The sequence below is a fragment of the Rutidosis leptorrhynchoides genome, chromosome 7, assembly GCF_046630445.1.
Source record: "Rutidosis leptorrhynchoides isolate AG116_Rl617_1_P2 chromosome 7, CSIRO_AGI_Rlap_v1, whole genome shotgun sequence".
NCBI lineage: Eukaryota > Viridiplantae > Streptophyta > Magnoliopsida > Asterales > Asteraceae > Rutidosis > Rutidosis leptorrhynchoides.
In genome coordinates, this window is record NC_092339.1 from 17,418,323 (window position 1) to 17,434,182 (window position 15,860).

General features: G+C 32.3%; 1 protein-coding gene across 2 annotated transcripts; it reads left to right on the forward strand.

The window, feature by feature from the left end:
• The first annotated feature begins 2,196 nt into the window (after positions 1-2,196).
• Positions 2,197-3,697, forward strand: LOC139858732 (26S proteasome non-ATPase regulatory subunit 4 homolog). Of its 2 annotated transcripts, none has more exons than XM_071847571.1 (6): positions 2,197-2,266; positions 2,355-2,465; positions 2,563-2,670; positions 2,763-2,877; positions 2,985-3,206; positions 3,314-3,697. In XM_071847571.1, exons 1-4 carry the CDS (start codon positions 2,255-2,257, stop codon positions 2,775-2,777), a joined length of 246 nt encoding a protein of 81 aa, XP_071703672.1. In that variant the 5' UTR covers positions 2,197-2,254; the 3' UTR covers positions 2,778-2,877; positions 2,985-3,206; positions 3,314-3,697. The 2 variants fall into 2 exon arrangements, with proteins under 2 accessions (XP_071703672.1, XP_071703671.1); XM_071847570.1 differs by having other exon boundaries at positions 3,314-3,696.
• The last annotated feature ends 12,163 nt before the right edge of the window (positions 3,698-15,860 follow it).

The following is a 15,860-nucleotide window of genomic DNA, read 5'->3' on the forward strand; positions in this document are numbered from 1 at the left end:
TGAAAGAAATCTTCCGCTGTGTATTTGCTCATATTAGAGACATTACTTGGAGTCATTCATGACATATTTCAAAATACGTTGCATTCGAGTCGTCGAGTTCATCAAGATTATTATTAAGTCAATTATAGATGGATATATTATGAAAGGGTATGCATGTCGTCAACTTTCGATGTAAATGAAAGTTTGTCTTTTAAAAACGAATGCAATATTTGTAAAATGTATCATATAGAGGTCAAGTACCTCGCGATGTAACCAAATGTTGAAGACTTCGTCCAGATGGATTAGGACGGGTCTTGACATAAATTCAATAGTTTTTCACAAGGAATCTGAATATAATATAATATCATGCATTTGAAAAATCAAGAATTACTGATCATGCAACAAACAATTCGGTTTTAACCCTAAACAATCAATACGAACAAATTAACTATTAAACAGGCATCCAAACACGATGAATCGAGCAATTGACCAACCTAACTATGAAACCTTATGAAATCAGAATTTTTTTAGAGATTAGGGTTCATGTGTTTATACCTTTGATCAATAAATTGTTAACACCAACGCGTAGAGAACGATGTGAATTGCACTTTTCGTGTTCAAGGTTTAATCTAAAAATCAATTTTGAGTGGTGTTGTGTGTGTGATGGTGGTCGTCGATCATGATGGGAGGGAGAGGGAGAAACGGCTGCAATTTTCTTAGGGAGGAGGTTTATGTGTGTGTTAGGTTTAGGTTTAGTCTTAAATAGTTAGGGCCTAACACTAATTTGCATGGATTATACACTAGTGGCCCAATTTAGAAAATAAAAGGGGGAATGGGGGAGGGGTCGGTCGAATATGGCCCACATGGGGTTCTCGGGCTCTCGTTTTGCAATTTCGTGTAATCGTAGTCCGTTTTAAATGCCGTTTAGTCGTACCGAAGGCCCGGAACGCTAACCCGATCGTTAAACGCAACCAATCGTTTAATTTATTAAAAACCCAATAAATTAAATATTTTAAAAAGTTAATAATTAATAAAATTAATTATCAAAATAAACCCGAGCGTTTCGTTGCTAAAAAAAACTATTATCAAAATCGTATTGTTTTTATCGTATTTCATTATCCGAAATATTTATTTGAATTAATATCAACCCATATTAATTATTGTAACCCTCCGAAGATCAAGTATGCATTTATTACACATAAACACACAAAAGTTAAATAATCGCGTTAAATAAACTAACGGGCAGTTAACGGAAGTAACGGAAAAATCAGGGTTGTTACAGTTGATTCTGGTTAAGGCATCACGGTGCTCTCAGTTTAACCGGGTGGGTCTTGCCAAACACTTGGAAGTGTTTCTTCACGGTTATGACTATGATGGTTATCCTTACAGTGCCTAGTTGTTTATCCTGACCGGTTGTAAGGTGCCGATTGCGTGTATGTCATTCAGGTCTTTAGCCTTGTCATTTGTCCGTCATGGAGGAATATCCGGGAAGACGTCAGGCGGATGACGAGAAAAAGGAGTTGGCAACCCGGGACTCGTAATGCCGGGTATGATTTTTGCCGAGATGCTTGCCTATTTGAGACGGATCATTATGCGTATCATCACGCGTTATGAAATAGAGAGTTTCACCCCAATATTATTTCAAGTGTTATTTCATGCTTTTGTTTAAACTTGACTACATATCATATGAGAGCTGCACATGCTTTTCAAGTAGCATCAGTTAAAACATCACCTTAGACATGTTGCACCAACCAGTTTTGAAGTCACCTTAGATATATTTTATTTTTAAGAAATCTCATGTGTGATTTATAAACGATGATCGCCCAAAAAATTGACTACTGAGTCTCTCTTTGCAATTTTATGGTTTACAACTTCATGTTATTTTGTTTTTCGAGTTGTAACGTGTTTCTTTATAATCATTAATCCAACACAATATTGATTTTGTTGCTATTCCACATAACAAATACTCGAAAAAATCTTATTAATGGACAATTTAATATTTGATTTGTTCCTTTGGAAAATCCCGCGAGTTTTGCGAGTCTTAAACTACTAGTAGTTTAAGATATAAGGAGAATAATAGTTGAAAATTAGAATTTTCAAATTCAATAAGTTTAGGGACTGTTTTCTGATTATCCAAAATTTGTAAGGGGGTAAATTAAAACTGTTCGTGAGATATAAATAAGAAGCCGATGGGCAATTTTACACCATTCGCAATTCATTCGTCTAGGGTTTTTAAATCTGGAACTTTCCGTCAATTTCATTCCCAAATTTAACCATGGCGGCTGAGGTATCGTTTTCTTGTTTATTTATTTAATTATTTATTATCGTATATATCAATAGATTATCTAATCAAATTTGGTTGATTGATATTCTAGGAGATCATGATGATCTGTATCGACAATTCTGAATATATGCGGTTGTATGATCCTTATAGATTTAAGCTTCAGCTTGATTGTATTCGATCGTATTCCGATATTAAACTTAAGGTTCTTTTTTATTTTACTGTATTATTTTTATATTTAAGTAATCAACTTATTTTTATATATATAATCAACTTATTTTGTTGGAATTGTTTTCTTACAGTCCAATCGGAAGAATGAAATAGGCATAGTGACAATGGGTACTAAAGATACCAAAAAGTGGCTTTCTCCTACTAGTGATCTTGATATAATCCTCTGCATAACCTTGATTGTTAGCTTCCTAATCTTGTATTTATGTTTACATCTTTGTAGGTTAGAATTAATATTATATATTTTAATCAATTTAACCTTGTTGTTTCTCAGATAAGTTTGTGTTAGGTGGTGAATTGAACCTTCATAGTGGGATAACTTCTTGTATGGTGTTATTTCCGTCTTGGGTACCAAATAAGCTGAAAAGGCTGCTTTTCTTTACAGGAGGGTATGTATATGAATATATTTTAATGGTTATGCTTAAATGTTTTGCCCTACTACTTTTAACTACTACACTAGAGGATATAATATGTTACGTTTGTTCTTGCCTGGCAGTCCTATAAATATGAATATTCAAGAAGTGGTGCACTTTGGGAAGAGGCTAAAACGAGAACGTGTAGCTGTCGATGTTTTTAACTTCTATGTACAAAAGGAAGGGTGCGAGGATTCGAAGAGGAAGCTTAATGCATTTGTTGCTGCTGTTAATAATAATAACAACAGCCACATCCAACACTTTCAAGCTGAGCCTTGTACACGTTTTAGCTACATCTTATCAAGGTTTTAATCTGTATATATTTTGCTTGCTTGTGTGTGTGTGTTTATTTTTAAATTTTATTTATTATTACTAGTTTTAATTTGTGAACATTTTATCTTTGTACTGATAGCACTCCAGAAATCTTCCCTCTTGCTTCAAGGGAAGAAGGGGAGATACCTGGTATCAAAGAATGGAAGGGGAAGAGTCGAATTATTGCTGCTGCGCGTGCTAGAATTTTTGAAGCACGGGAACGTGCTAATTCTAAACCCCTGGAAAACGTGTCAAACAGTAAACCCCTGGAAAACGTGTCAAACAGATTTAAATTATTATCACTAAATAATGAAAAGGTGAAGTTGGGAAAGGGGAAGATGTTTGATGTTTGATCCATGTCCTCCGCTGCTGAATTGTATTGTTGATGTTTGATCCTTTTAAGTTGTATCATCAATAATAATAACATTACTTCTTTGTTTCATATGGTTTGAAGAGAGCAAGTCCTCATCACTAACAAACAAATTGTTCTTCGTAATTTTTTTTTTTTAATTATATACTCCACAACTATACATTACATTTTCTATTATAAAAAATCACACCCGTGAACATGTGGATTATTATGAATAATCAAAACTTGCATGACTTACCACTAGTTAGTAACTGTGATATTTGCATCGAAACTAAAACAATGAAACAAATTCTTTAGATAACAGCAAGATCAGTTGGTGTTGGTGTTGGTGTTGGTGTTGGTGTAGAGGTGTTTCTTTCATGCATTTATAATTATGTGCCACTCAAGTATGCGTTGCGAGTATTTAATATTCAAGAATTTGAGTAATACGGAGTATAAGTATTTAACGCACCAAGTACTTTCAGTTAATGAACTACACCAAGTACTCCCAGTTAATGAACTAATTACTTATTGATTCATTTAGTCTTAGATTAGGGGATAGAGACAGTGTTGAGGTTATATACAATGTGAACTACAATCAATGAAGATTTGAAGGTTCAATATTACAAGGTGGATGAATGTGAACAATGTTAAAATGTAAAAAATGCGCACCAAGTACTCCCAGTTAATGAACTAATTACTTATGTATCACACCAAGTACTCCCAGTTGATGAACTAATTTAACGCATCAAAATTAATTACTTATTTAACGCATCAAGTACTCCCAGTTAATGAACTAATTACTTATTTAACACATCAAGTACTCCCAGTTAATGTCAATAATAATATCAATATCAATTAGTAATAACCATAATTCATTAGGCGTTAAGTTAATGATCATTCTTCCCTAAAATATAAATCCACACAATTCCCCAAATATTAACGAACATATCATTAGTAATTAATTTTTGTCACATCCGCTACTGCTACGGCGAGGTTCACGTCGGACCACATGTCCGGAGGATTTGCAAAAAGGTACCATCCATTGGTTAATGTTTTACGAAGGGCCGTAAATTACAATCCTATGGCCGTAAATTACGGCATCAGGCTGAATTTTAAGGATTTTTGACTTAGAGGCCAAGATACTTGTTCTCTATATAAATGAGACCCCTAATTCCGAATTTAATGATCCCATAACTCAGCTTTTGAGCTACAAACATGAACCCTAATATCAAAACACTCATCTTTTCAAGGATCAAAGGCGCATTCATCATGGTTCATCAAAGATTCATCATATTCATCTTCATGAGCATGCGAGGCTAATTCTCTTTTCTTTATTCTTTCCAATGAAATTTTAGTGTATTATTTGTTCATTCAAGTACGTGTGTGGTTTATGATTTTATAAGGATTGTGTGTTTTGAGTTATAATTTTATAAACCGTTCAAGTTATTGTTTAACGCATGTTTGTTGATTTTGATTATTGATAGACGTATTGTGATGACCCAGAAAATTCTGGCCAAATTTAAACTTAATCTTGTATGATTAACGTTTCCGACATGATAAACAAAGTCTATGAAGTTAAATCTCAAAATTTTGAACTGTTCAATTAACCTTCGATTGTTCTCAAAGAAACGCGAACAATTATATATAGATACATATACTATAACTTGAAAACGTAACAAAGTGTTGAGGATATGATACTGTGCATTAAACTTATTGGTTTGATTATCTGATTGATATATTTAACTACAGAGTTAAAAGATTATGCCAAATGATTCAAGTAAAAGATATTTACTGAGTCTCTTAAGAATTATGATATTATTACGTGTCTCTGTTGAGAGGTCCACGTTGATTTGAGAAATCATTCATTTTTAACGATATTCGGAATAAATGGTGAATTATTTGTTTAAATAACGTAATTTGGACACATACAATAATAAGGAATATTAACTGATAAGAATTAATTATATGAATAACTTGCGATACGTATTTTAAAACGTGTTTATAAATATTGAGAATAGATATTAACTTGGTTATGAAACGTTTGATAAATACTATTATATTAATAAATAACGGGACAATGATTTATAGAAGTAAATGACCAAAATACTCGAAAGTTTAAGATATACTTTGGGTGGTATAATTTAGGGATAATTTAAGGCTATATTTTGACAAAGGTACGTGTCCCAGAATGTAAATTACAAGTTTTCTCAGCGTACGAAGGGACACTCGAAAAACCGGAACCGGGACATAAGTCGCGTAACAACGTACGACTTATCGGAACAAAATTACAAGTTAACTATGCATGTGAATTTAATATAATATATAATTAATTATATAAATTAAATATATTATATATATTATTAATAATTATGTCGACAAACAAAAATACAAAAAAAAATGTGAGCTGGATTTTGGGGCCATGCGATCGCATGAAAAATAGGCATAAAACCCATGCGATCGCATGGGGTCAGATTTCAGGAAAAGTTTATAAATTGAATTCGTTTTGCTTCGAGACACACACACACCAATCCATCTATCTCCCTCTGTAATATATATTATTATTATTATTATTATTATTATTATTATTATTATTATTATTATTATTATTATTATTATTATTATTATTATTATTAATTAATTAATATTATAATTAATTTTAATACTATTAGTAGTATTATTATTAATTAGTATTATACATAAAATACTACGACGAGGTCATGAGCGTGTCACTTCAAAACAAGTTTTTCGAGCGGGATAAAGCTAAGGAAACTATGGGTTATAGCTATGGAGGTTAGGGGTAATATTCGTGGGTAATATTCACAAGTCAAACCTAGTGTTTATCATCTCCGTTACGTCTACGTACTTTTCTGAAATATTGAATCACAATAATAATACGTAAGCATTTATATTTTATATTTTATAAATTAATAGTGTATACATACTAGTGCTCGAGTGTATATATTTATACATGCTTGTATGCTAAATTTCATCGTTAAACAGTTTATAATCAATCACAAATTAAATACATATGTTACTGGTAAAAGGTATATGATATACATGTTTTTGGAAAGCTGGTGAAAAATCAATAACTTTTCATTTAGATATCGAAAAGCTTCGATGAACGAATTAAAAGATATGGTCAACTGAATTATAATTGACGTTAATTGAAATTGCCTTTAAATCTGCAATTAATATTTAAACAACTTGTTTGTAAGATTGATAAATTGGATTTTTGAATATTACCAACCGAGTAAATGAATCATTAAATAAGGTACGTCTCGTTTTGTTAAACTATTGTCAAAATTGACATTTGAAACGACTTTGGATAACTTTTGTATGTCGATCTCGAGCATTAGGATTGTGATACACTATGACCTGACCTAGCTTGATAGACATTTATTGACCAACATATATTCTCTAGGTTGAGATCTACGGTTATTTGATACTCCGAGTTTCGATCACATTTTGGTGAACAACTTTATGTGCTGCTAAGGTGAGTTTCATTTGCTCCCTTTTTAATTGCTTTTGCAATATATATTTTTCGACTGAGAATACATGCACTTTATTTTAAACGCAATGGATACAAGTACATACTAAATTCTACACTGAGTTTGAACCGAAAATCCTTTAGCTTTGGTGACTAGTAACTGCCAGTTATAAGAACTGGTGGGCGCGAGTAGTTATATATGGATCCATAGGGCTTGACATCCCCGTCTGTTCCAGGTATAGAAACCCTAGCCTGAACTATAAAACAGACGTATGCTATTTGAGTTTAGTACACGTTGGTTTGCGTGTATTGTACATGTTAGTTGCATGTATGTTAAAACAGGGGTACTTATTATAGACGTTAAAGCTTAGTTACCAGGGTGCTCAATCTTGTAGAATCTTTTGATAAATGTTTCAGGTGAAACAACTAAAATCTTGTGATCCACCTTTATATACAGCGTATACGAAACATTAAAACTATGAACTCACCAACCTTTGTGTTGACACTTGTTAGCATGTTTATTCTCAGGTTCCCTAGAAGTCTTCCGCTGTTTGCTTATATGTTAGACAAGCTATGTGCATGGAGTCATACATGCTTTATTCAAGAAAACGTTGCATTCACAAATTCATCACCATCACCATCTATCTTATTTTGACTGCATTGTCAACGGAAGTATTATTGTAAATCATTATATTACGGTGATTGTCTATATGTAGAAATCATCAGATGTCGAAAACCTTTGATTAAATATTCATTTATGGTGTGCCTTTTCAAAAGAATGCAATGTTTACAAAACGTATTATATAGAGGTCAAATACCTCGCAATGAAATCGATGAATGACGTGTTCGTCCATATGGATTTGGAGCGATCATCACAGTTGGTATCAGAGCGTTGGTCCTAGCGAACCAGGTCTTGCATGAGTGTGTCTAACTGATAGTGGTTAGGATACATTAGTAAGTCTGAACTTTGACCGTGTCTGCATGTTAAAAGTTTTGCTTATCATTTCTTGTCGAAAATTACATGTTTATCATCTTAAGTCTAAACGCGACTTATTGCATTAATTGCATAGATAGTGTATAGACAAAATTCATATCTTAGTGTATATGTTACTGTAAACTTTTCCTGACATCTTCCGAAAATTCCTCCGTGATTTATGGAATTTTGGTATTATATATACATATATAAATTATGTATTGAAGAGTACCAATATAAATTCTATAATCTATTTCATATCAAAAATTATCTCTCTAATTATACAAGATGGATCCCGTATCTAGTTCAAATTCCTTAAACTCCGACAGCTATTCCGATATGGATATTCACCTGAATTCTGAAGACAGTGTAACCGGAATGGATCAACCAATCAGCCATCACCTATTCTGGATGAATTGAGGATGGGTTCGTAGCCTACATAATTATTGGAGACAAGAAGAAGGCAATCCCTTCCATCCACCACATTGCCCTCTTGGCGAAGAACCTGAAGCACTTACCGGCGAACCTGTTCGAGACACCATTTTCTCTCTCATTTCCAGAGTATCTCGTCACGATAATATACTATCTCAAATTCTGAATCTTATTCATCCGCTCGTCCGAACCGACAATCATCCCGGTGTAGTAGAAGAAGTCAACGAGCTTCGCGCTCGGGTAGTGGCTTTGGAGAATATAGTGCGAAGGTTACAAACACCAGTAGCAGCACCAGCAGCATAACCAGTATCACCATCATCAACACCAACAGGATCATTACCACCACCAACAACCACATCTGCATCACACGCCTCAACATCACAAACTGTACCTCGGATATCAACATCATACGCACTATAGATACCAAGGAGTATCAACAACAACAAACGATGAAGTATGGATTCATAACTTCATCGGAGAAACATTCTGCAGTGATTATGTAATCTCTAAAGTCATAGAGATTATCTATTCTAGCCTTAACCATAAATTAGATAGAGTAGAAACCCTGATCGGAATGGTGTATGATTTACAAGCTAAACTCGTTATACCACAACATCAACAACACCGTCAGCCTCACCAGCACAGTCAGTGCTATCAACATTGTCAGAATCAGCAGCACCTCTAACATCATAAGCTCCGTCAGTTCAAGAAAGCACCGTGGAAAATCATTACGAGTCAATAATGCATATATTGTATTAACGAGTTATGAAATATTAACTCATTCCTTCTGAAGAATTTATATGTATATCTTATATATATAAATTTTTAAAACTATAATAAATCTTTCTATACTAAGCTATTATGTATGGAACTTAACTACTCAGTTAATTTATAGTAATAATATGCTATGATGTACATTCTTCGTTAGCAACTTAATCATCGTTAACTACAATCTTTGTGTGACGACCCGGAAATTTCCGACCAAATTTAAACTTTAATCTTTATATTATTCCGACACGATAAGCAAAGTTTGTTAAGTTAAATCTCAAGAATTTTAAACTGTGTTCATACATTCATTATAACCTCGACCAAATTCTGACGATTCACGAACCGTTATATATAAATAGATATGTTATGTATATACATATTATAACTTGAGAATATTAATAAAGTATTAAACGTATAATACTTTACACGAACGTATTTGTTTCAATATGATTTTCCACGAAATTAAAAAATATATATATTAAATGATTGAATTATCAGAAACATTGAATTATGATTACAAGTCTCTGTTGAGAGGTCCACTATGATTTGAGAAAATCTATTCCTCTTAACGATATTCAGAATAATTTGTAAAGCTATTTATAAATAAAAACAAAAAGTGTCATTTACGAAAGTTAGACAAAAGTTAGTGGAGAATTGGTTTCCATAATATTCTATTAATCTATTTTCAAACGTACAAAGACGTTTTCAGTTTAAAAAGAACTTTATTATTAAAACGTATATAACTTTTATAAATATCTAGAATCACTTTTGACAACTCATTACTTAACCAGTATAATAAATATAACGATATTTATATTTTATTTCATTAAATATATATAACGATTTAAATTAATATTATATATATTTATACGCGTATTATACATACATAGTTTTTATACTTTTACTATACTTTAACTATACCTTTACTTTACTTTTACTTTTACTTTACTTTAACTTTAATAATTCATACTTTAATAATTCACTTTAATAATTCATACTTTAATAATTCACTTTAATAATTCACTTTAATAATTCATACTTTAATAATTCACTTTAATAGTTCATACTTTAATAATTCACTTTAATAATTCATACTTTAATAATTCACTTTAATAATTCATTTTAATAATTCATACTTTAATAATTCACTTTAATAATTCATACTTTAATAATTCACTTTAATAATTCATACTTTAATAATTCACTTTAATAATTCATACTTTAATAATTCACTTTAATAATTCAAAAATCTATTATAAATAGAATTCAATAGGTTTCATTATTTCATAGAAACTTGGAAATATATTTCTTTAAACTCTATCAATCGATTTATGTATGTATATATATATATATATATATATATATATATATATATATATATATATATATATATATATATATATATATATATATATATATATATATATATATATTTGCTCTGTATTATTTCAAGATATTATTAGTATACATAAAATATTACTACGGAGTGCTGTCCGAGTGATTTCAAAATAGTTTTTTTGAATGAGTCGAAGCTAAAGAAATTATGGGTTATAGCTATGGAGGTGATGGGTATGGTTCATGGGTATGCTCGTGAGGTCAATCTAGTGTTTATCATCTCCGTTGCGTCTACGTACTTTCCTGCAATATTGAATCTCAATATTGATACGTTCGTGAATCCGAGGCCAACCTTGCACTTGTTAAATGACGTTATATGTATTTTTACTACGAAATACAGTATTGTGAGTTTCATTTGCTCCCTTTTTAATTGCTTTTGCAATATATATTTTTGGGCTGAGAATACATGCGCTGTTTTATAAATGTTTTACGAAATAGACACAAGTACTAAAACGAATTCTACGTGGGTTTAAACCAGAAATATACCCTTAGCTTGGTAACATTAAACTACTTGTCTATGTACGGTAGGCGCGAATACTAAAGATAGATCTATTGGGCCTGACAAACCCCATCCTGACTATGGGATGCTTTAGTACTTCGAGGTTATATTAAACACACCTGATCTGGTGTACTTCAGAGGGTAAAACATGAACGTTAAGGCTTGTTACCGGGTGCCTACAACTTATAGAATACTTTTATACACTTGTGAGTGTACATATATTTATAAACGGAAATCTTGTGGTCTATTAATATATTGAAATGATTGTTATGATAAACCTATGAACTCACCAATCTTTTGGTTGACACTTTAAAGCATGTTTATTCTCAGGTATTAAAGAAATCTTCCGCTGTGCATTAGGTCATTTTAAGGATATTACTTGGAGTCATTCATGGCATATTTTGAAAGACGTTGCATTCGAGTTATTGAGTTCATCAAGATTATTATTAAGCCAATTATAGTTGGATGTATTATGAAATGGTGTGCATGCCGTCAACTTTCGTTGTAAAGAAAGTTTGTCTTTTAAAAACGAATGCAATGTTTGTAAAATGTATCATATAGAGGTCAAATACCTCGCGATGTAATCAACTATTGTGAATCGTTTATAATGTATATGAACGGGTCCTTTCAGTTGGTATCAGAGCGGTGGTCTTAGCGAACCAGGTCTGCATTAGTGTGTCTAACTGATAGTCGTTAGGATGCATTAGTGAGTGTGGACTTCGACCGTGTCTGTATTTCAAAAGTATTGCTCATCATTCTTGTCGAAAATTACCTGCTTATCATTCTTAGTCTAGACACATCTTATTGCATTGATTTCATGAATAGTGTATAGACAAAATTCATATCTTAGCGTATCTGCTAATTCATATCTTAGCGTATCTGTTACTGTAAACTTTTCCTGACATATTCCGTAAATTCCTCCGTAATCTACGAAACCTTTTGCTCTATATAATTAGAATACCACCCGATAGCCGGAAAATCATTTCATATCGAAAAATTCTTTATTCAATCGTACGAAATGGAATTCGTCATTAGTTCAAGTCCCTCGGATTCCGAAATGGAATCCCACTCAAGTTCCGAAAGCAGTGTGACCGGAATGGATCAACCAATTAGTCATCATCTATTCTTGATGAATTGAGGATGGGTTCGTAGCCTCCTTAATCATTGGAGACAAGAAGAAGGTGATCCCTTCCATCCACCACATTGCCCTCTTGGCGAAGAACCTGAAGCACTTACCGGCGAACCTATCCAAAACACCATTTTCTCTCTTATTTCTAGAGTATCTCGTCACGATTACATACTACACCAAATTCTAGATTTTATTTATCTGCTCGTCCGAACCGATAATCACCCCGGTGTAATAGAAGAAGTGAACGAGCTTCGCGCTAAGGTAGTGGCTTTGGAGAATATGGTGCAAAGGTTACAAACACCAGCAGCAGCAGCAGCATAAACAGTACCACCATCAGCAACACCAACAGTACCATCACCACCACCAATAACAACATCCACATCCCACACCGCAACATCACAATCTGTATCTCAAACATCAACGTCATACCCCCTGTAAATATCCAGGAATATCAACAACAACAAATGATGAAGTATTAATTCATAAACTTCATTGAAGAGATATCTCTGCGGCAGTTATGTAATCTCCAAAATCTTAGAGATTATTTAATTCGGACCGTAAATCGGATGAGTGAACGGAGATGGTAGAGTAAAAATTTTGATCGAAAATGGTGTACGATTTACAAGCTAGATTTGTTTTACCAACAGCATCAACAGGACCGTAGCATCCTCAACACAGTCAGTGCCGTCAGTATCGTCAGAATCAACAGCACCTGTAACATCACAAACTCTGTCAGTTCAAGAATCATTGTGGACATCATTACGAATCAACAACAAATATATTGTATCAACGAGTTATGAAGTATTAACTCATTTCCAATCGAAAGATTTATATGTATATTTTATATGTATAAATTTTTAAACCATAATAAATCTTCCCGTACTAAGCTATTATGTGTGAATCTTAACTACTCAGTTAATTCATATTACAAATATGCAATGATGTACGTCCTTCGTTCGCAACTTAACCATCGTTAATTACAATCTCTGTCTCAATTCAATAAAAATCTAATTCATAATAAATCAAGTGTATTATTCGAATATATGTTTGATTTTACACTTTCATCATCGATGTACTTGAAACTTTTCAAATAACATCATTCGTACCTTGCGAAGTTCATAAGAATTTCACGAAAACCAACAAATAACAAAGTAATGATTCATAATTTCAATATTATTGAAGAAATACTTATGCAATTTATAAAGTTTTAGGGATTACTCAATTCTAGTTCCAACCATAAAACAAATGAGTTTAATTTAATATTAACTTATTAAATCTATATTACATCTAAAGAAAATATACACATATATTTTCATAAAGACTATAATAAACTTCTTTTGTACAAAATATTAATTGTGAAAATTTTTTAACGGGTAGGTAATACCCGAGAGATATATAAATTCACAATTAATATATTACATTTTTTGAAACTGATTCAGCAATCATCAACTATACTCCCTACTTTCACAACAATATCCATTCTTTCATATAAATCAAAACAATCATACTCATTCAAATTCAATTACATATTCTGATTTTGAAATCGCATAATTCAATTCGAAATATAACCAATATCATCACTCTTAGATTCCTATATCTTTCAAAGCTATACTTTGACTTCAAAACTGTGTTAGAACATCATATGTATTAACGATTACAATATGTGCTCAAACCCTTCGAAATTCCTGAAGACACTTCAACTAAGGAACAATCGAGATAATGATCCAACCACATGTTACCCACAGTTATACACCTGAAAAACTCTCAAAACCCAAGTCATAGTTCGACACGTATCCGTGTTAGACCCTTTGGCATTTACTAGCTAAAATAACTTTTCAATTCTGTTTCAAAATAGACAGTTTTGTCACATCTCCAGCAAGTCAACTTCGACTTCTCAATCAAAACAGTCTTATTATAACCTCAATAGATATGTTGCCCTTTTGCCAACGTTACCGGGGAATCGTTTATATTCACCACATTAGCAATAAACTTACCAACAACTTCACTGATCTTTGACTTTCAAAAAAAAAAAAAATCATTATAATTATCGAAACCCTATCATATACTCATTCGTACCTTATAACAAGAATTTCCATACCAATTATTGAGAATCAGCAATCAGTATTTTGAAACCACGCAGCATGTCTACATCAATAATTACATATACACACAACGTCTACCTCCAATACTTACATTCTTTGAATGAGAAATTTCTGAAAAACACCCTAAACTGCGAACCAGTTCTCAAAATTTTGAAAATGCTGATGAAGCAGCAAAAACTGTAAACGACCTTAACAGTAAAAAGTTGGATGATAAAGGATAGTATATTGGCAAAGCTCAGAAAAAGAGAAGCTTTGGAACTGGAAAATGGATTGAGCAAAGTATGAAGGAGGCTGTGGACAAATCACAAAGGCTGAACCTGCCTTCAAAGAATCCAAATGATTCAGTACTTGCTGAAGTCATTAACGAATACCTTGCTCCTGACTCTAAATCCCTGCGGATAATATCCTTCATCATCCTCTGATATTAGACATTCTAAGATATCATCGTATCTTTCATTATAAATATCATCCATACTTCTGAAGATATTTTTATAATTATTCTTATCTGAAATCATTTACCTCTTCGCGCTATCTGTATTATATCATAAAAGAAACTATTTTAGTTTCTAAATTCTGAAACATTCAAGTTTAAAATAGGAATATTCTTGAAGAAGTGTTGGGAGCTGAAGCATGAGTTAGTATAATATAATGACACTTGATCAACGTGATTATATTACAGTAATTCATGCTGAGTTTCTAAATGGAACATGATGATTCACAGATCATAACGTCATCATGTGCTATGTTACACGACTCTTGTATTCTCTTTGATATCTAAATATCAAGAAAATATTTCTTGATGATTCGGCCTTTTCCGAGGTATTCTGGTAATTTGACAAGTCAAGATCGTGTCATTACAATTTCCTTCCTAGAACATTAACAATGTTCATTCCGAAATTTATATCTACGAATTCTGGACCATTACAAGCGGTGCTTAATCGCAAGAAGAAGAAACGAAAGGACAAAGCTCCGAACTAGAAATGGGAGTATAAATCATAGCAAATAGAAGAGAGCATTAACTGTGGATGACAATGATTATAGAAGAAGCAAGGACTTTGAAATATAAGGGAAGGTATAAAACCCAACAACAACCCAGAAATCACAAACCGTATATATCAATGCATATAGCAATATAAAGACACGGGAGAACTAAAAACACTATAAAACCAAGAGTATAGTAGAAGTAAATAGATTCTTCCGGAGGCAGATGAAAAGGAAGAGCGACAGATATGAAAGTGAGGAGTATATCAAGAATCAGCACTGGATGAAGCATATTGACAAATACTTTAAAATATGAGTTGAGAAGGTGTGAGTTGTAAGAAAACAAATGAGGTGGATTTATAGTGAAATATCCGACAGAGAAATCAAAATAGATTATCGCATTAATTCGAAGAGGATCATAATTTCCTTAATCGCTGAATAATCAAATCCAATATAGATTACAAAGATTTTCTTTTCGGAGATCAATCGTGATGACGTTAAAAGATACAACGAATCACTATTATCTTAT